Consider the following 18,859-nt stretch of genomic DNA (forward strand, 5'->3'; position numbering starts at 1 on the left):
CCCCTTGTTGGGGTACTGGAGTTCCATGATGAAATAAAGCACTGGTGGAATGGGAGCATATGAACCCTCATTGAAATTCAGTCCGAAGCAGCCTCCCATTATCCATTTCCTAAGCACGTGAGTCAGTATGGTGAGAAACTCATTACGAAAAAAATGACTTTAGAACCCTGGGATCCACCTCTACGACTGGTCAGCATGTTATGTCTCATTCAAAATTTATCGCTCCCCAGGTCAATTTATCGTGGTGTAGCCATCACAGTGCTGTTGAGAGCTAGAATTGATTACGCCCTGACTACAGGCTTGGTCCGTTATTGAGATTCATACTCGAATCTTCACAGGCCGGCCTCAATGACTAATTGTGACTCTGGCTTGTCACCGGCTGATCGCGCATATGACCACCGGGTTCGCAGATCAATAAAGGAAGACCCTTTGAACAGAGAAAGGTATGAGTGTTTCTTAAAGTAGATGGTAATCGAGTCTAAATGTAAAAGATTGGTCATTTTGAGTTGAATTGTTGGAACGAATTGTAATTATGCAGTATCTAGTGATGGGATTGGTTACACAGCAAAGACGAACAATACTCTCTTAAACTCGAGCAATTTGAGGATTAGTCAACCACCAATTCTCGAGTGACGTTTACTGCAATTAATCTCCAGGTCCTCCGCTGACATGACTAGTAAACATCCAGCCAACATGCAAACCAATCAAAGCACCCCGTGGATCACCAGCGATCGCCATTCGGGAAACCCGGCAATGACGGCACGTTAAACGAGATCCCATGCGGGCCCGCCATGTCCATTGGAGCGCGGACATCGGCCGCGCTAGATAACAAGAGGAAGCTCGGTCCCCAGCGATCCCGGGCAGCTGCTTTATCACACGTGCCCAGGATGTGTTGTTGCTTTGGATGATAGCGAGATAGCAGCTTTGCGAATTGCGATTTCGGTCGCCCCCGATGGAGATATTGAATGAGGGGTGGGAGAACGATGGGTTATCATTTGCCGCGTCAGCGCGGTAGAGCTGCAGCTGCCCGGAATACCACGCCGTCTCCAGGTCCTGCTCTTGGCTCCTGCAGAGAAAAAGCTTGTTTGAGCGGGAAGCGCATCTCTTAAGAGCTTGGTTGCATGCCGTTCCCACGCCTTGTATCCTGGGCCTTGCTGACCTGCTCAGAGGATCTCGTCAATCGTTGCTTGAGCTCGCCAGACAGAATTGCGAATAAGGTTTTCCAGACGTTGGACCGTTCGTTCTTTTGTTCCATTGGGACCCTATTCACGTCGCAATGCGTTTCGAAAACAGCGTCTGGGCCTCCCTCGCCCTTGCGTTCGGCGCCGTCCCGGCCCTCGCCTGCGAGAGCTGCGAGCATCCCGAGAGAGACGTCGTCTTGACCAGAAATGTTCGTCGCGCGCAGCCCGATGCGCAAGCGGCCGCCGTCGCGCCTCGTGGTCCGCTCTCGTGGGGTCAATTGAACTTTCTTCACACCACTGGTAAGCCAAACTTGGTCTCTAAACAAAATTAGTGTGCAACTTCGTGTATACTAACAGCCTCGGCACAGATACTCACGGATGGTACGATCTCTAACCCCCTTCCCTAACGAGTGTCTCGCATGGCTCATGCTGACAATGTCTACAGGCTCGAAGGACACATTCGCGAGCAAAACTACGGTGCTGATTGGGGTGACTTTGTGAGCTTCGTCAAGCACATGCGCAAGAAAGCCAAGGACCTGGATGTTGACTTGCTGGTGGTTGACACCGGAGTAAGTTTTTGCTCACGAGCCATCTTCAACACTAGTTTTACTAACGCACATCTAGGACTTGCACGACGGTGCAGGAATCAGCGATGCCACTGGCGTTTCGTCTTACGCCAATGGCACCGGCGTCAACGGCCAGCTGTCGAACCCAATCTTTGAGAACATTGACTACGACGTCTTGGCCATTGGCAACCACGAGCTCTACGTTTCCGCCATTGCGTACGAGACCTTTAGCCAGTTTGCCAAGGTATACGGTGATAGGTACTTGACGAGCAACGTTCAGATCCGCAATCCCAGCACGGGTGCGCTCGAGACCATTGGCAAGCAGTACAGATACTTCACCACCCCCAAGGGTATGTGACCTCTCTGCCTTGGTCTTCTCGATATCTGACACAACTCCTACATAGGCCTCAGAATCATGGCTTTCGGCGTCCTCTTTGACTTCACCGGCAACTCCAACGCCTCCGTCGTCACAAAGGCCGCCACAATGGTCAAGCAGCAATGGTTCCTCGACGCAGTCGACTACACGGAACCCATCGACCTCTTCCTCGTCATCGGCCACAACCCCGTCCGCCCAAGCCAGAGCAGCAGCACCCTCAAGACCGTCTTCGACGCCATCCGCGCCGTCAAGCCCGACACCCCCGTCCAGTTCTTTGGCGGCCACACCCACATCCGCGACTTTGCCGTCTACGACGAAAAGTCCACCGCCCTCGAGTCCGGCCGGTACTGCGAGACCGTCGGCTGGCTGTCGCTGAGTGGCGTCAAGTCGGATAGCTACAAGGGCGCCGTGTATCCCAAGGGCGTGCCTCACCCGTCTCAAAAGGCCGTCAACGTGACTGCTGGACAGACGGCTACTTCCGGAAACTCTAGCATCACGTACTCTCGCCGCTACCTGGACTGGTAAGAAGACTACTACACACACACCGTCACGAGTCCGCAGTCTGTTACTGACTACATCTCCTAGGAACACTCTCACCTTCGAATACCACGCAGTCGGCAGCCAGCACAAAGCCTTCAACACCACAAAGGGCCTCGCCGTTTCCGCAAACATCACAGCAACCCGAAAGAAGCTCAACCTCACCTCCCTCTACGGCTGCGCGCCCCAGACGTGGTGCATCGCCTGCGCCCCCTACATGTCCGCCGGCTCCATCTTCTCCCTGCTGACGACCGCCCTCTCCGCCACAATCGTCACCGAGGCCCGCAAGGCCACGCCGCGCATCATCCTCGCCAACACGGGCCATATTCGCTTCGACCTCGCCGAGGGCCCCTTCGACTACGACTCCTCCTTCATCGTCTCCCCCTTCACCGACGGCTTCCAGTACATCCCCGATGTCGACTGGTCTCTCGCGCGCCAGGTCCTCGCGGGTCTCGAATCCGGCGGGTTCCCCTCCAAGCGCAGACGTTCTCTCTCGTCAGACTCGTTTGGCTTCGGACAGGTTAACCCGGCCCTCTCGGCCGTGGACAGCTGCATCGACCCGCACGTGACGAACGACCACTTCTCCAAGAGGTCCTACGCCGGCGGGCGCATCGTTAGACGCCAAGCCGTCACACCGGGGTACACGACCACCGACGACTTTGGCACCGACGGAGACGATACCGTGCACAGCGAGATCCCGACGTATGATTACCCTGACTTCTTCCAGGCCAACGGCAGTTTCCCCACCAGCGGTGAGCTTGCCGACGACGACAAGATTGATCTCATCTTTTTGGACTATGTTGCGGGTTCCGTCGTCTCGGTTCTGCGCTCTCTTGGGGGCAACTATACGTCTGCTGACGTCTCTTACTATCTTCCTAGCGTAAGTCAATGTCCGGGAGGATGGGGGACTGTCGTTTACCTGGATGTGATGAGCTGACTTGTCTCATAGACTTTCACGACCAACTCGTATCTGCCCGCGTTCGCAAAGAGCAATGAGGCGTGGCAGGCGAATGTGCCGAACTGTCCCGTTGGACTGGGCATCGGCTACAACACCACCAGTGCTTGATATTGAGTTGTAGATAGTTGCCACTTTCAAGTGCAAAGGCAGCATCCAGAGGGGTGTGGGAATCGTGGTGTTAACATTGGTATATCTGGGCCCATCAGGTGTTTGGCGCATGAAGATCGCTCGCAGGATCTCTCACCCGCCACCGGTACATATTTATTCTCTTCAATTGCACATATTCTACACGCTATCAAGAGTCTGTGATCTATGACATCTGATTTCTCAGTGTTGAGGGTGTAAGCCACCTTCGCCCGCTCGAAGACCCAAACAACCAAGCCAAATACTTTTATCTTCATCATTCCATCTTTCATCATTTCAGCATCTCAGATTGTCTCCGACGTCTTCAGTCCCGCAGTGACCCCCGAAACAATAAGATGCGCAGCCTTAGCAATCGTCTTTCGATCATTCACCTCGGCACGGAACTCGGGCCCAAACGTAATCGTGATCGCATCCCTCTTTGTCACGCGTCTACTCTCCACCGCCTGCGGGGAGACGTACGCTTTAGCCCGGTACGAAGGCTGCCAATTCGTTGCCGCATCCCGCAGCAGCCTCTCCAGGTTGGCTTCGGTCATCGAAGAGGAAGAGGACGACGATGACGAGGCAGACGAGCCGGAGGTGGAGGCGAGCCCGTCCAGGTACCGGAATATCCACCACGACTGCCCTGCCTTATTGACGAGCACGCCGAAGAGCATCCAGAGGGCGCCGTCCTTTTGGCTGAGGGAGTTTGCGTGGAGTCGGACGAGCGCGCCGTGTGCTTCGACTGCGTTGAAGACTGCCGAGTTTAGTCCCGAGTTTGGTCCAGTCGTCGCTGTTGTCGTTGTCGTTGGTGACGGCGGGAACTTAAACTTCTTCATGGTGATGAACCCCGCCATAGAATCCGTGTACCTCGGTATCGCCTCGATGCGTGTAAAGATCTCGACGCCAGAGCCCCGGCTATGCATGACAAGGAGCATGATGGCGTACTCGCCCAGGTGAAAGCTCGAGTCGTGCGGCTTGAGCTGGACGATGCCGAGATCGCTTCCCGGCGCCTTTGAGGGGACGAAGATGTCGTGGACTTCGACTTTGAGGCTGCTGCCGGACTTTAGGAGCCCTAGATCGCGCGTGTTCCATCGCAGCGAGATGGGTCGGGGGAAGTCTCGGACGACTCTGTACGTGTCCACCAGGCCGGTGCTCTCCAGGGGAACCCCAATGAGGTGGCCGCCCTTTGTACTGGCGGATAGGATGCCGATACACTCTGGAGGCCGGAAGCCGAAGTTGGAGATGCGGATGTTGGCGGGACGCACCAGCATCAACTGTATCGACAAACCAAAGTTGGTCATGGAATACGGCACCGGCCTGCTCGAGGCGTCGTGCGCCGGGTGATAATCCTGCCCATTTCTAAAATTGCGCGGCGACGGCGCCAGCATGCTGACCCAGGAACCCGGGTCGCTCTCCGTCCAGGACCAGCAAAACAGCGACTGGTCTGTCGACGTCTTGAGTATCTCCTCCTGCAGCCGCGCAAACGCCTTCGCGCCCTCGCCGTAGAGGAGAGGCATGTTGATGTCAAAGATACCGAGCATGCAATACGCCATGTCCTCCTTGCGGGTCGTCTTGCGGCACGACAGCCACGACATGCGCTCGGCGACGCTGGCGTCGGACAGGCGTTTCCTGCTTCGCGGCTGGAGGTATTTCCAGTCAATGTTTGTGATTCTCTGGATGACGCCCGCGAGGAGCTTGCGGGTGCCCAGGAGGCTCCAGCCGCGGGCGAAGAAGAGGACCTCCCGCGGGGCTAGGAGCTCTTGCAGCGTCCAGCCGCGGGTGAACCAGAGGCTCCGCGAAAGGATGTCGAAGCTGTGCTCTGCGTCGCCGGCGGGCCCGTCTAGTCGTTCCGCGTGGTCTACGTCCGAGAGGTAGGCGTAGCACCGCACGGCGCACTCGTACCACGCAAACATGGAGTTGATGGCCTCGGACAGCTCGGCCGAACTCTCCTTGTTGATGCAGCAGGTGTCGATCCAGAGATAATCGAGTCCATCGTCAATCGCCTGAATCCTGGCCATGTCAATCTTGCGAAACCCTTCCCTCTCTCTCGCCACGCATAGGTCCTCCTTCCAGTCTTGAAACGTCACTTCATCGTGGCTCCACGTGTGAGAGACGATGGCGTACCGCGGGATCTCGTCGCCAAAGAACTCGGCCAGGGCCAAGGTGCGGGTGTTGATGAGGCGCATCGCACGTAGCGCGGCAGGGTCGAAAGATGCCGCGGTGGAGACATGTATCTCGCGCTTGGATCAGCTAGGTTTGGTAAGGCACGTCATGTCATGTTGCTGGTGATTCCATGTGTGCGCAATTCCGTAGACCGAAGCTGAGAAGCGGGGACATTTGCTGACCGTTGCGAAGCTTGAAGTCAGTCCTACACCGTTGGTTAGACCAAATGTAACCTCCCGGCTAGCAGCAGCGAAAATTGGCCCAGAGCGCCCAGGTGGTGCCAGCTGAAACCAGCTGTCTCAGGAAACATTGAGTATCACGGTGCCTCGTATGTAAGTGATGGCAGAAATGATGACCTACAAAACAACTGGCATGGTTCTGGGTAAATTTTCTTTGTCACGGGATGCCTGAAACCACCTTTGAGCCTCAGAAAAATAGCTGTGTTGCATAACCAACAATTACTCTTTCGTTTCCTCCAGTTTCGTTACTGCTGTCAACGATTACTCGGAAGGTGTATTCTTTCGGATAGTGTTTTCTGGCACTCTCTATCTTTCTTCCTCTCCAAGCACAACGTCTATCGAAAATGCAACCGATTCAGTGCGGCAACGATCACATCCAGCGTAAACTTCGTGGAAAGAGATTGGAACTGGCCTGGCCAAAGCCCGCATCGTCATCGTCGGAATCCGAGTCGCCGTCGCCGTAATAATGATGGTAGGTTTCGGCTTCGTCCGACAACTCATACATGTTGTAGACAGCGGTATTACCGATGTCATTACTGCAGACCTGGCATGTGCTAGACTTGTTCGGCCCCGGGCAACCCCAAACGGGACATTTCGTGTCCTTGTTGTCCATGTAAAGCCGCACCTCATGGGGTTCGCACCAAGGCCCTCCTTTCAGACTTGAGTCGCCAAAGTTGTACACGACGTAACCCCGTCTGGAAAGGCCAACCACGAAGTCATCGTCCACCGCAATGGTCCGGAATGCCTCCGACTCTTTGAACCAAGGGTTGTTGGTTTCCAGGACAACCGTTGATGACTTGTTGGCGATGCAGATTGATCTTTGGCCGTTACCCTCGAATTCATGCCTCCATCGAGGTTTGTTGTCGCCCGCGAGGATGGGCAATTTGTTTTGAATGTAATAGATCGAGTCGTTCCACAAGATGCCGCCAGTCTGTGATGGGTCACGACTACCAAAATCCCAGATCGGCATCCGCATGCCGTTCAGGACCCTCTTTTCTACAATGAATGACTCCGTCACTGTGTTGAAGTTGATGCTTCTCACGGGAAGACTGGGCGTCCTTACAGCCTCGTTTCCGGGCAGCTCGCTCTTGACGGTGGAAAGACTCTTCGAAATCGACCTGTATATGTTGCTAATGTTGAAAAGTCCATAGGAGTTCATTGGTCGGCAATGTGTTGCAAAGCGTGGCACATTTTGAATCTTGTATCTTCGGGTGAGTTTATATGGGAAAGTTTTGACAAACTTCATGTTTTCGAATTTGTGAATCTCGACAAGGAGTTCAAGGGTGACGAATTGATGTGTGTCGGTATCGATTTCTTCAACCTCAACTGTAGAATCACATTCACTCCTTTCGTCACTCAGCCTAGAGGTGCCGAGAAACACACTGACGAAGTAGAGAACGTGAGGTTTTGTTGGGTGAAAAATGAAACCGTTGTTTATATCCACGCCTCGGCATACATGCTCCTCCCATGGAAAGCCGAGGCCGTGCCGTTCATGGGCTGCAGGAGAGATAGGAACCTGGAGCTTGACAAGTCCAGTAGACCAGGTCCAGACATGAGGCGGGGTTGGTTCAGCTTCATCATCGCCATGTAAATAGTCGGGGTTGAAAATGACGACGAACGTATCTTTATGGGCCTGTAGATCCGTCATGTGCCTAGGAAGTGTAACACGACGGTGCTGGTCCTTGACAAGATCGTATACGATACTGAGACGATTAGCTGGATTTGAAATATGACTCGGTGTCTTTCTAATGTAGTGATGAATGATATGTTGTCGAACAACTTACAGAGCCCTCATGCTATATTGGTCAACGAGGATTAAGAGATTCTCCGTCATGGTATACACGATGAAGTCCTTATCTCCCTTCACCACGAGGTCGGGAAGTGAAACAAGCTTCCTTGTCATGGCTCGGATGTCGTCAACGAAGAAACGGTAGGAATCCCACTGCCAGGCGACTTTTCGACTGCAGTAGGCGAAGCCGAGATGAGTCCTCAGGTCTACCTCTCGAGTATTCTTGAAAAATCTCGAGGGTGTAGGTGTAGGCTTAGATTTGGCAAACTTGAGGCTGCGCTGATCGTATTTCAGGGCGCTGCATTTTAGCAGAGGCACATCGGCCGTGTTGATGGAAAGCCAGGAGGTGAGTTTGCCTTCGTTCCGGGCTGTGGCCTTTTGGGCTACAGGACGCAAGAGATCCCAAGCCGACGCATCTGGAGACGCAGCGATTAAACCAGGAAAGGAAATCTGGGCGATTTCTCTGGCGACGGTGTCGGACGTCCATTTGGCTCGCCATACTTTGGAAACCTGAGTGCACCTAAGTGCATCGCCAAGGCGCAGATACTGTGCTATCATAGCAACGACTTCATCCGGAAGATGATGCATCTCTGCAAACTTGATTGTGCTCTTTAATGTCAGTTGCCTGAGATATAGAAGTTCCCAGGGCGTTAGTCTCGAGACAAGATTGTCTAGGTTGGCGTGCCGGAGGGCTGTATTGGGAGATCCATCGGCATTGGTGAGCTTTACAAGCTGTTCAGCGAGTACACCATCATGCGAACCACTGGAAAATTCCATCCTGACTTTGACTTTGGTGCTTGCAACATCAGAATCGGTGTTCTGGCAGATAGGCCGATGACGACTGGCCAAGCCAAAAGAGAACATCTTGAGAGTGCACCTGGATGGATGTAGATGGAGTTTGGTTGGTGGTTCTTGTCTTATCTAATCAGTGTACCTAATCGACCTTGGCCCCACAAGGTACCTAGGGAGGTACCTGAGGTGGGACATCGGCGGGGAGTCTACCGGACTCCGATCTCGCTAAAGGCAAGTTTAGGTAAGCGATTGGTGCCTGGCTCACCCCAGCTTTTAGCTCGCTGTCCTCCCTCCACGGTCCACCAGCCACCTGGTTAGCGACACGGTACGGTACTACGGACAGCCTAAGCTCTGTGCCCAAGCGCCATGTCAGTGACAAACGGGCCCGCCGGACAACAGTCCAGCAGCGTTCAAACAGCCTAAGCGGCGCTCCAGAGTCCACCGGCCCGACGAGCACGACATCATTATAGGTGACAGAAGCGACCTGCTGACGTGCGAAATCGTGACTCCAACTCCTGACTCCGACGCGGGCCGTCCGTCTCCTCCCACCATCTTCTACTTCTCCATCCCTCCATCCCCCCAGTCAATTCCATCCCGTCCGCTACTGTCCATCCGTCATCCGCAAACCCGAGACTTCTCCTCTCTGCTCCTCGCCCTCCCTCTTGAGCACGTCATGTTTGATCTTGGTCGTTTGTGACTCGAGTCTCGCGGATCCGGCCACCTTACTTCTTCCATCTGCGCAATAATGAACAGCGACTGCCCTTCTTTTTCTGTCTAATTGTCGGTTCTTCCCTTGGCTACCCATAGCCGACCAAGGCACATATCTCCAATTCGACAATCCGTACTCTCTTCCACGCATCTCCGAACCCGACTGAACCTCCCACACAACCAACCCGTCATTCACCATGGCGCGAGCCGCAAACACCCCAACCCCGTCCGATGACCGGACCCTCGTCGCGGGAGCTCACGACGACGACGACGCTTCCTCCACAATCAGCCGCTTCAGCTCGAGATCCTCCTTCGACTCCCAAACACCACCGAGGCGGAAACGTCCAAGCCCCCGCGCGGCCACCACCCTCCGAGCAATCTCCTTCGTCGCGGCATTGATCTCGGCCCTCTGCGCGGGCTCCATCACCGTCTTCTCCATGTACGGACACATCTTCCAGGAACGCCTGCACTACACCCAGTTCCAGGTCAACGGCCTAGCCATCAGCAGCTCCGTCGCCCTCTACCTCCCCGTTTCGGTCCTCGGCTACATCTGCGACCGCGTCGGCACCCCGCCCTTATCGCTCCTGGCAGCTATACTCTTCAGCGGCGGATACGCCATCGCCGCGGGCACGTACCGGAAGCTCGAGGCGGAGAACCTCGGCGGGTTGCGCGATTACGCCGGACGGCGCATCGGCGGCGGCGCCGACTGGACGTACCCGCTCATGATCTTTGCTTTCGTCTGCGTGGGCGTCGGTACGTGCTCCATGTACCTCGCCGCCGTCGCGACGTGCGCCAAGAACTTTGGCAAGGGAAAGCATCGCGGACTGGCGCTGGCTGTGCCGATTGCCGCCTTTGGGTTGAGCGGCATGTGGCTCAGTCAGTTGGGCAGTCACGTCTTTTACGAGCGCTTGCCAGACGGCTCGGCTGGAGACTTGGACGTGTTCCACTTCTTCGTCTTCCTCGCCATCCTGCTTTTGGTGGTGGGAGTGACTGGCTCTTTCACGTTAAAGGTTGTCGACGAAGAAGAGATATTCGAGGAAGCCGTTGAGGAGCTGGAGCGAAGCGGCCTCTTGGAGCGCAGCACTTCCTTCCTCAGTGCCCGCAGTCTCGAACGCAGCAGAAACTACGGCGCAATCGGACAGATCGACAATGAGGAAGACGGCGGCGTCTTGGGACCGGCGGAAGACGATGCCAAGCTCAGGAAGAAGCTCGTCCTCAACGCCGAGACCAGGAGCTTCCTCACGGACAAGACCATGTGGTGCTTCGCTCTCGGATTCCTGCTGATGATTGGACCCGGTGAAGCCTTCATCAACAACCTGGGCACCGTGATTGGCACGCTGTACCCTCCCACCATGCACTACGTTGGACCTCCGACCTCGGCCGCGACGCACGTCTCCATCGTCGGCATCACCAGCACCATCGCCCGTCTCGCAACCGGCACCCTGACAGACCTCCTCGCGCCCTCGCCGCAGACGCAGCACCTACAAGTCTCCTCCACGTCGCCCTTCCTCCGCGGCAGACCCACCATCTCTCGCGTCGCCTTCCTGCTCTTCTTCGCCATCATCCTGTCCCTGGGCCTGGTCGCCCTAGCCTCCGGCCTCATCCAAGAGCACGGCGAGCGGTTCTGGATCGTGTCCGGTCTGATCGGCTCCGGGTACGGCGCCGTCTTCAGCCTGACGCCCATCATCATCACCGTCATCTGGGGCGTCGAGAACTTTGCGACAAACTGGGGCATCGTCGCCATGTTCCCCGCCCTAGGCTCAACTTTCTGGGGACTGGTGTACTCGGCCGTCTACCAGTCTGGCGCTGAGAACTCTCCCCAGCGCGGCGGCGGCAGCGGCGGTGGCGGAGACGTCTTTTGCTATGGCGCGCAGTGTTACGCGCCGACGTTCTGGGCCATGGCCGTCACTGTATGGGTGGCGTGTGGCATGATCCTCTTTGCCTGGAAGGGCAAGGGTGGATGGGCGCAGCGCGGCATCATCATCTAACTCGTCAAACATCACTGTTACTACAACATTACATCACATAACACATCTTTCTTTTTTATTGTCAGGCATGGGTATCGGCGTTTGGGCAAGAGCATTTGGGTTGAAGAAGGCGTGTCATATCTATTCTGCCGTGGTTTCATTGGGGTATATAATCGCGTAAAGTCATAAAATATCCGGGCCAGTCCTGTTTTCCCTCTCGTGATCCAAAGTCACTCTCGCATCGCACACACACATACTTTCTGTCTCTCTTTCTCTCTCTCGTTCTCTCGCTATGTTTTTGTGTTATTCGATCATAGCATCATGATTGCTACCAAGGTCGCAAGCCCCATAATCAGGCCCGCCACCAGAGGCGTGCTCGTCCTCGCACTCGCGTTCTCCTGGTCGTACTCACTCATCGTCTTCATGCAGATCCATTGCGAATACAAGAGCTTATCAAACAAGACGCTCATGACGGGCGTGTACCCGTTCAGCCCGCCTGTTGGTTTTGTCGTGCTCCCGTCCCCGTCGAGAATCAGCTCCACGTCGGTCAGCTTGAACATGTCGTACGACTGCGGCAGCGTCGGGTGGCAGTCGTTGTTGTCGTCTGCGTCGCCCGCGTCCTGCGCCAGCACGGTCGGGGCGTCCGGGCCGATGACGTCGACACCGGTGATGTTGACGGCGCCGGCGACGAGGTTGCAGTGGAAATCTTTATCTGTACGCGTCCGCTCCTCGAGGTACATTGCGATTTCCTGGCACCGGGGTAGGGTCTCGTCATTGGAGTGGGCGGTGCGGAAGTCGTCTACGTAGCCCGTGATCTCGTCCATACAGGACTGCTGGAGCCAAGGGCTACAGTCTGTGGTGTCGAGGTCGGGTACCTCGTGCGGTGTGGGCAACGTCTGGAACATGTGCTGGAAGATGAGGGCGCATCCCTTGGGGTAGCTCTCCGACGAGAGATTCAGTCCTGCGGGGGCGCCTAGGTAGTAGGATTGGGTATAGAGCTGCTTCTTTATCCAGCTGGGGGAGTTTGCCGGGGCGGGGGAGTTGGCGACGGTGGCGACGGTGAGGGAGAGCTTGCGAATGTCGGTGGTGTTCTTGTCGTCTATGGGTATGTCGAGAACCTCCGGGGCGATGCCGACGCGGCGGAGGACGGAGCCGGCGAGGGTACAGTTTGACTCGCCGACGAGGTCGTCGACGGCGCCGGGCGGGCAGTCTACATCGGCGCAGCCTTTTAGAGAGACCTCTGTTAGGATGGGGACCGTTGCGAGAGCGGGCCCGGACCCCGCGAGGACCGTGAGGAGGGAGGTCCCCATGAGGCTCGAGGACCAGAGCCTCATTCTAGAGGGGGTGTATCCGTAGGGGACACCGGCCGGCGGGATGGACTGGAGTTGCTTTCGTCTCGGTTGAGTTGGTTTACGTCAAGTGTTCAGGGGAAAGCGTGTTGAGAGGGACCCGGAGACGGGAAACCGGCAAGAGGCCACGCAGGGCCAAGACCGCGATGAACAATTGGGGCCTGGGCCGAATAGGTATAAAGACCTGGGTCCCGGGACGCGAAGAGAAGAGCAGCGCGGTGGGCGCGCCGGACTCTGCTCTGCTCTGCTGCGGCGTGCGCTGCCTGGTGGGATGCTGCGCAGGTTCCGCAGGACGATGAGAGGTGGTTCGTCTGGCACGGAAGTACGGCAACGACGAGTGAGGTTTTTGGTCTCGGCGCCGTGGTTGTTCGCGGGCGGGGTGTGGGGTGCGGGTTGCTTTGCGGTAGGTTTGTGCGTGGTGTGTTATGCTGGCTTTGCCGACCTATGCGGACTGCTGGGCAGTGGATGGGCAGAAAGAGCTGATGGAGTTCTGGCAGAAGCAGATGAATGTGCTAGGGTCGGTAAGTGGTCGATGGTATCACCAACACCTTTGTCGCTGGCTTCATCGTTCGACCTCGCGTCGTTGTTGTTGATTCCTGCATTGACTTTGGAGGAGTCGAGAATTTTCCTGGGCAGAGCGCCGAGAAAAGGAAAAAGGTGAGCAGAGAGGCAGAGCAGAGACGGGCAGCCAGGAGCGGGGTGAAAACCACCGCAGCAGGAAGTACTTCGTACAGATACGGCAAGACTGGGCAAGAACTGATCACAGATTACATCAATGAGCGAAAAAGCAGCAACAGCAGGCGAGAGGGTCGCGTGGTGGAAGGTGATAGGCGCCCAGAAGGTGATTCTTTCCTTGGCATTTCTTGGCGCTCTCACCGTCTGGTTGGCTTATCTAAGGATTTGAGGTAAATTCCTCAATTCCTCTTCGTCCACGAACTGAATTTGATGGTTTTTGAATGTCGAGTTGGCGTTGATTTGTTTATGATGCTCAATTGAGTTGCTATAAGATGAGATGGCAGTTGAAAAAAACTCACGTTATACTCATCTCAAGTGTGTCTTGAGCACTGAGGAATGGACGGTGAGTTTGGGTTGAAGAGTGAGTGTGAGACTGAGGTACCTAACCTGAGAGGGGGGATGGTGGGGTTGGGGATGACTAACCAGCCTGGAAACTACCTAGGTACCTTAAACTGCGTCCGCTCTAATCCCCGGATAAGGTACCTGAGGTAAACTTAAACTTCGGACTTTGCAAACAGCTCCTTCAACTTCACTCACTCCCACTCATACAACATTCCTCATGTTCATTTCCCTTTCTGCGGCTTATGCGAACCACTCGTTCTTGCTTCAATAACCGCTACGAATGATGTTCGTGACGACATTGGATCGAGCCGTCTACCAACTGAGACACAACTACCGTTACGTTGAGGCATTGAGGCATTGAGGCTGTGCTATAGTTGGTGCTCGACGCCTGGTTGCCCTACTTCAACCTGACCAATCTTGAGAGCCCAAGATGAATTTTCACGCGTCCAATCCTCCGCATATGCGTAGATACGCAAGAAAGGTGAAGCGGTATGCTTGACCGAATCTTGCATTTGTGCTACCAATGGCACGTTCGATCGCCCTGTTTCTCGTGCAATGTGCCATTCTTTTTCCATTTAAAGTGATGCTGCTCCCCCTTTGCCAGAATTTCCCTCCACCTCACCTCGCCCAGCCTTGATCTATTGGTATCACTAGACAGCAACCATCAACAATCCACATTCTACAGCACTCTTAGCATGATCGAGACTACTCCCGAAAATGAATGCCCCATCCTTCCATCAGTTGTGCTCCAGCCTGACACCATGGAGATGACGAAACCTCTGAAACAGGCATTGGAAGGAGCCATGTGTCGCTCCTTCAGTCTCGATGGTGACTCTTCCAAGGAGTTCCTTCCCGAGCCCGATATCAACCGAATTCTTTCCGAGAAGTCGATACTTGGAGCTCTCCGGACTTCCTGCCCTGGAGCCGACTTCATGCGCCGCCTGTATGCCTCCGCAATCGTCAAGGAGAAGAAATACACCAAGATATTTGCCATCCTGGTCTTGATTGGTCGAGCCGATGCCATCGCAGCCTTCAGACAGAATCACCTCGACGATTCGCAACTTCCATTGGCATTTGCTTCCACGTCGGGAGAAGAGACGAGCACATTGGTGCGGTCTACAGTCGCCCGATCTAGCTTCGATCTATCCTTGATGGGACTCAGTTACTACGAGTCGATACTCTTGGAGGAGACACAGTGGAAGTTTCTTGCCCCTGTGTTTGCGCGGGCTGATCTCGACAGCGAGACTCGCAACTTCCCGGCGTCTACTATCCTGCCTTTCGTCATGCCTGACTCTCCCCATGGAATCCAAGGGCCTCGCAATGGTTGCAGCAAGAACTCCCGCATATATCAGGCCCACCTTCACGACGGCCATCACGACTTTCCCGTCTCTACAGTCGCAGTCAAGCAGCTTCTCAACGCTGGACCGGAGGAATACGCTCGCGAGGTGGAAGCCCTCAAGACCTTTGGCGGCCCCGATCAACCTCATGTAATTGAGCTGCTTGCCACCTTCAAGCATGGAAATACCTACTACTTGGTGACTCCTTGGGCTGAACACGACCTTCACGGCCTCTTCACCGAACCGCCATCCTCCTTGGCTTGCGACTCAGCCAGCGCGGTGAAGCCTACGAGCTTGACCGCGAAGCAAATGCTTGGTGTCGCCGAGGCCTTGAAGGCGATCCACTACTGCCGACTGAAGAAGCGCTCCATCGCGAGAGACCACGAAACGGCTGAAGAAGTCGGTGGGGGCTACCACGGCGACATCAAACCTGAAAACATCCTCGTCGAAAATGGGCAGTGGAAGCTGGCGGACTTTGGCCTATCCCAGATCGACCGCAGGACAGACCCTTCGCAAGGAGACAGACCTGCAGGCTGTTCACCGGCGTATCGTGCTCCAGAGCATGATGTTGGCAAGTTTGATGGCCAAAAGGCAGACATTTGGTCTCTTGGCTGCGTCATGAGTGTCGCTGCTACGTGGATGACTCTGGGCCGCAAGGGGGTCAAGAAGTTCGGCGCCAATCGCCAGACAAAGACCGGTAAACGGCTCGACAACTCCTTTTTCGAGGTTTCTAAAGACCAGGAAAAGGGTACTCGAGTGAAGCTCAAAGCCGCTGTCTCTCACGTGAGTACCCGATGGATGTGTATTCGTATTATGCGTGGGTGCTAATGCAGACTTGAACAGTGGATCAGTCGACTCCATCGGGCCCCGAAAGCGAGTTCCTTCATTCACGACTTGCTTGATTTGATTCAAGACAAGATGCTGGAAGTTGATGGTTCTAAGCGAATGTCGTGCGCTGGTGTTGTCTCCAGCCTCGAGAAGATGTACGAAAAGTGTATAGACGACCCAGGCTACACAGAGCCAGCTCCTCGAGGAGAAATGTCAAGTTGGGCATCCAGGCATGAGCTCTCTATTGGGACCGCGCGTCGTGAAGCTCGGTCAATCACTGTCAACGTGGTCGAAGTACCAAGCCCAACACAACGCAGTCAACCATTCTCGACGCGTGTACCAAAGTTCAACTCTTCCTACTCGTCTACCGGCTCCTACAACTCGGAGTATGACAATATGATTGACTTCCCCTTGGCTGCCTCATCCACAGAGCCACGTTTAACTTTTGGGTCTTCCGCCAATACCATGAATCAGTCGAACATTGTATATGGAGGCATGAACCTCACCATCTCACCTGACATGGGTCAACTCGGATCTCCAAACTTGGAAGAATACTCGTTCTCTTTTGGAGACCCCCCAATATCTCGTCCGAGTCTGACTGTTCCTGAAAACACCCAGAATGTGAAGCGGCGCTGTAGCACCAGCAACGAGAAGTCTGCAGTCAAACGACGTAGGTTGCAGAAGCCGCCAAGAAAGAGCTCTGCAACCACACAGGGAGCGGAAAGCTCTTCTGACTTAGTCTCAGAGTCACCGACAACCAGTCAAGATGTAGAGGGCGCTTTTGCATGCCATTATTTCAAGCATGACCCTGAGAAATACTGCAAGGGGAAGTGGAAGTCGTGTGGAGGAGCCGGTTGGCAAGAATTTCACAGGCTCAAGTAAGCTTCCTCTTCCCCCTTCTGATATGTGTAACGCATCATGCAGATGGATTGAGATTGCACCGGTTAACATGTCATCATAGGGAACACCTTCGTCGCAACCATCGCGAACCTGGATACAAATGTAGCAGGTGTCAAGTGCGACTGTCATCGGCAGAAAAGCTCAAGAACCACTACAATTCTGAAGTTCAATGCCAAAGGCAACCTGCCATCGTCGATGATAACATGGACGACGCTCAGTGGAGCTCTTGTCAAGGACAGATGCGCGGGATGAATGGAGCTGGCAAGTGGGGGGAGATCTACAAAATCATCTTCGGACCGACATCTCCAGAGGTCATGCCTTCACCCTGTACGTGTCCTTCTTATTGCTCAGCCGGAGCTGCCGTAAGGCCAAGCACGAATATACAGCTGACTACTGTTTAGATCGCGACGAACTTGATGAATTGGATAAATTCTGCAAGTTCCTGGACTCACAGAGACAATTTCAGACCTGTGACAGCGTTCAGCGGGAGATTACTATATGTCTGAAGTGGATTCGCGAATTCCAGGACCGACCGTCTCTCACACAGTCGTCTATCAAATCCGAAGTGCCGTCGTTGACCGAGGGCTTGTCCAATATCTCGACACTGTCCACTGATGTCATGGCAACGAGCATTGACCAAGAGCAGATTTACTACGCATATAATTCAACATTCGATTCTAGTTGTCAACAGATTGGAACGATGACGCAAGATCATTCGGTTGTTAACCTTCAATATCTTGGGTGTCATTTGAATTTTGGACCTTAAGGTATCTGATGTGAAGGAAAAGCCGGGCTGCTGGCACTGGCACAGCATGTGTCAATCCTCTCATTCCTTGAAAGTTCCTAGATTTCCTTGTTATGATACCCAAATTTTTGTCATCTCTTGTTTGCTTTCATCATGTTGAGGTGTATCGAGATCAGAATAGAAAATCGCCATCATCTACGAGGTGAGAGTAATGGCATCTTCCCTAACCCAATGGAACTTCGCTATCTCTATGTGATCTTCAAGCTGCGACTGAGGACGACTTCAGCTCCATCTGAAATGATTTTTCTTATCCTGGTTTGTGATTGTGACAGATTTTTGATCAACGTCAAGCATGCATCGCTGCCGCGTCCGGTTATGTCAACTCTTGGGACGAGATGGTCATCCAAGCAACGATGACACGTGCAAAAACGAGGTCATAATCAATAGCCCAGACCGATCACAAGCAGGGGAAATCCCAAAGTCATTAATCAATGCCGCTCTAATAAGACTGAACTAACCAGACTAAGTACGCACAATACCAATAACCCAAACACCAGAACTCAGTCGCGTTCCCCGGCCTTATGACACATCACAAACCACAGTAGACTTTATGATAAGATCTAAGCGAAAGCGATGAGGCTTTCAACTAACACCCACACCCACAAGATTTACACCCCTTCCCGCACCCAACATTATCCAAATTTGCACAATCGGAATCTCTATCGCACGTCTGCCAGTCTCCGTACCCCCTATTCCGCGCAGTCCAGCACCACCGCCCGTCCCCGTCGCACGCCTTATAGCAGTAGCCCCCCGAGCAGCCGTAGTCGCCCGGATCGACGTCCCAGCAGTTACCCCAGCCGCCGCCGCCACCGTGCCACCAGCCCCAGCCCCAGCCCCAGCGGTTTACGGTGGTGGAGTTGGCTCCTCCGCCTACTTTGTTGTCTGCGGGCGCAGGACGGGGTCCGACGGCGTGTTCGGGTCGAGGGGCCGGGCCTAGGGGGTGGTCCTGGCACGTGCGGATCTGTGCGGGATCAACCCCATTGCCACCGGCGGCGGAGGTGTCGAGGGATGCGGCGGTGTATGTCATTACGCCGAGGGATCCGCACTGTTCGGCGGTAGTGGCTGGGGCTACAGCTGCGAGGATGGGGGTGGCGAGGAGGAAGAGGTGGGAGGTCTTCATTATGTGTGAAGGGGTTGAACAAGGATCGGTGGGATAGAGTGAGA

The 18,859-nt window shown here is 54.7% G+C and overlaps 7 protein-coding genes across 7 annotated transcripts; 3 read left to right on the forward strand and 4 right to left on the reverse strand.

The window, feature by feature from the left end:
• Positions 1-1,276: 1,276 nt before the first annotated feature.
• CPAR01_02354 (calcineurin-like phosphoesterase) lies at positions 1,277-3,726 on the forward strand (the record flags this gene model as incomplete). Its single annotated transcript, XM_060486642.1, has 7 exons — positions 1,277-1,481; positions 1,550-1,562; positions 1,627-1,750; positions 1,806-2,097; positions 2,152-2,644; positions 2,709-3,540; positions 3,610-3,726. 7 exons carry the CDS (start codon positions 1,277-1,279, stop codon positions 3,724-3,726), a joined length of 2,076 nt encoding a protein of 691 aa, XP_060353970.1.
• A 320-nt stretch (positions 3,727-4,046) lies between these two features.
• On the reverse strand, positions 4,047-5,927 carry CPAR01_02355 (heterokaryon incompatibility protein; the record flags this gene model as incomplete). The annotated part of the gene is made up of 1 exon (XM_060486643.1): positions 4,047-5,927. One exon carries the CDS (start codon positions 5,925-5,927, stop codon positions 4,047-4,049), a length of 1,881 nt encoding a protein of 626 aa, XP_060353971.1.
• A 586-nt stretch (positions 5,928-6,513) lies between these two features.
• CPAR01_02356 (F-box domain-containing protein) lies at positions 6,514-8,796 on the reverse strand (the record flags this gene model as incomplete). The annotated part of the gene is made up of 2 exons (XM_060486644.1): positions 6,514-7,846; positions 7,928-8,796. 2 exons carry the CDS (start codon positions 8,794-8,796, stop codon positions 6,514-6,516), a joined length of 2,202 nt encoding a protein of 733 aa, XP_060353972.1.
• Positions 8,797-9,629: 833 nt separating this feature from the next.
• Positions 9,630-11,420, forward strand: CPAR01_02357 (MFS monocarboxylic acid transporter; the record flags this gene model as incomplete). Its single annotated transcript, XM_060486645.1, has 1 exon — positions 9,630-11,420. One exon carries the CDS (start codon positions 9,630-9,632, stop codon positions 11,418-11,420), a length of 1,791 nt encoding a protein of 596 aa, XP_060353973.1.
• Positions 11,421-11,710: 290 nt separating this feature from the next.
• CPAR01_02358 (uncharacterized protein) lies at positions 11,711-13,314 on the reverse strand (the record flags this gene model as incomplete). The annotated part of the gene is made up of 3 exons (XM_060486646.1): positions 11,711-12,794; positions 12,933-13,144; positions 13,297-13,314. The coding sequence occupies 3 exons, from the start codon at positions 13,312-13,314 to the stop codon at positions 11,711-11,713; spliced, it is 1,314 nt and encodes a 437-aa protein (XP_060353974.1).
• A 941-nt stretch (positions 13,315-14,255) lies between these two features.
• CPAR01_02359 (protein kinase) lies at positions 14,256-17,656 on the forward strand (the record flags this gene model as incomplete). The annotated part of the gene is made up of 5 exons (XM_060486647.1): positions 14,256-14,314; positions 14,430-15,945; positions 16,006-16,868; positions 16,952-17,217; positions 17,292-17,656. 5 exons carry the CDS (start codon positions 14,256-14,258, stop codon positions 17,654-17,656), a joined length of 3,069 nt encoding a protein of 1,022 aa, XP_060353975.1.
• A 568-nt stretch (positions 17,657-18,224) lies between these two features.
• On the reverse strand, positions 18,225-18,815 carry CPAR01_02360 (uncharacterized protein; the record flags this gene model as incomplete). Its single annotated transcript, XM_060486648.1, has 2 exons — positions 18,225-18,241; positions 18,308-18,815. The coding sequence occupies 2 exons, from the start codon at positions 18,813-18,815 to the stop codon at positions 18,225-18,227; spliced, it is 525 nt and encodes a 174-aa protein (XP_060353976.1).
• Positions 18,816-18,859: the final 44 nt, after the last annotated feature.

This window comes from Colletotrichum paranaense, assembly GCF_030867605.1.
Source record: "Colletotrichum paranaense strain IMI 384185 chromosome Unknown Scaffold_2.1, whole genome shotgun sequence".
NCBI classification, from domain to species: domain Eukaryota; kingdom Fungi; phylum Ascomycota; class Sordariomycetes; order Glomerellales; family Glomerellaceae; genus Colletotrichum; species Colletotrichum paranaense.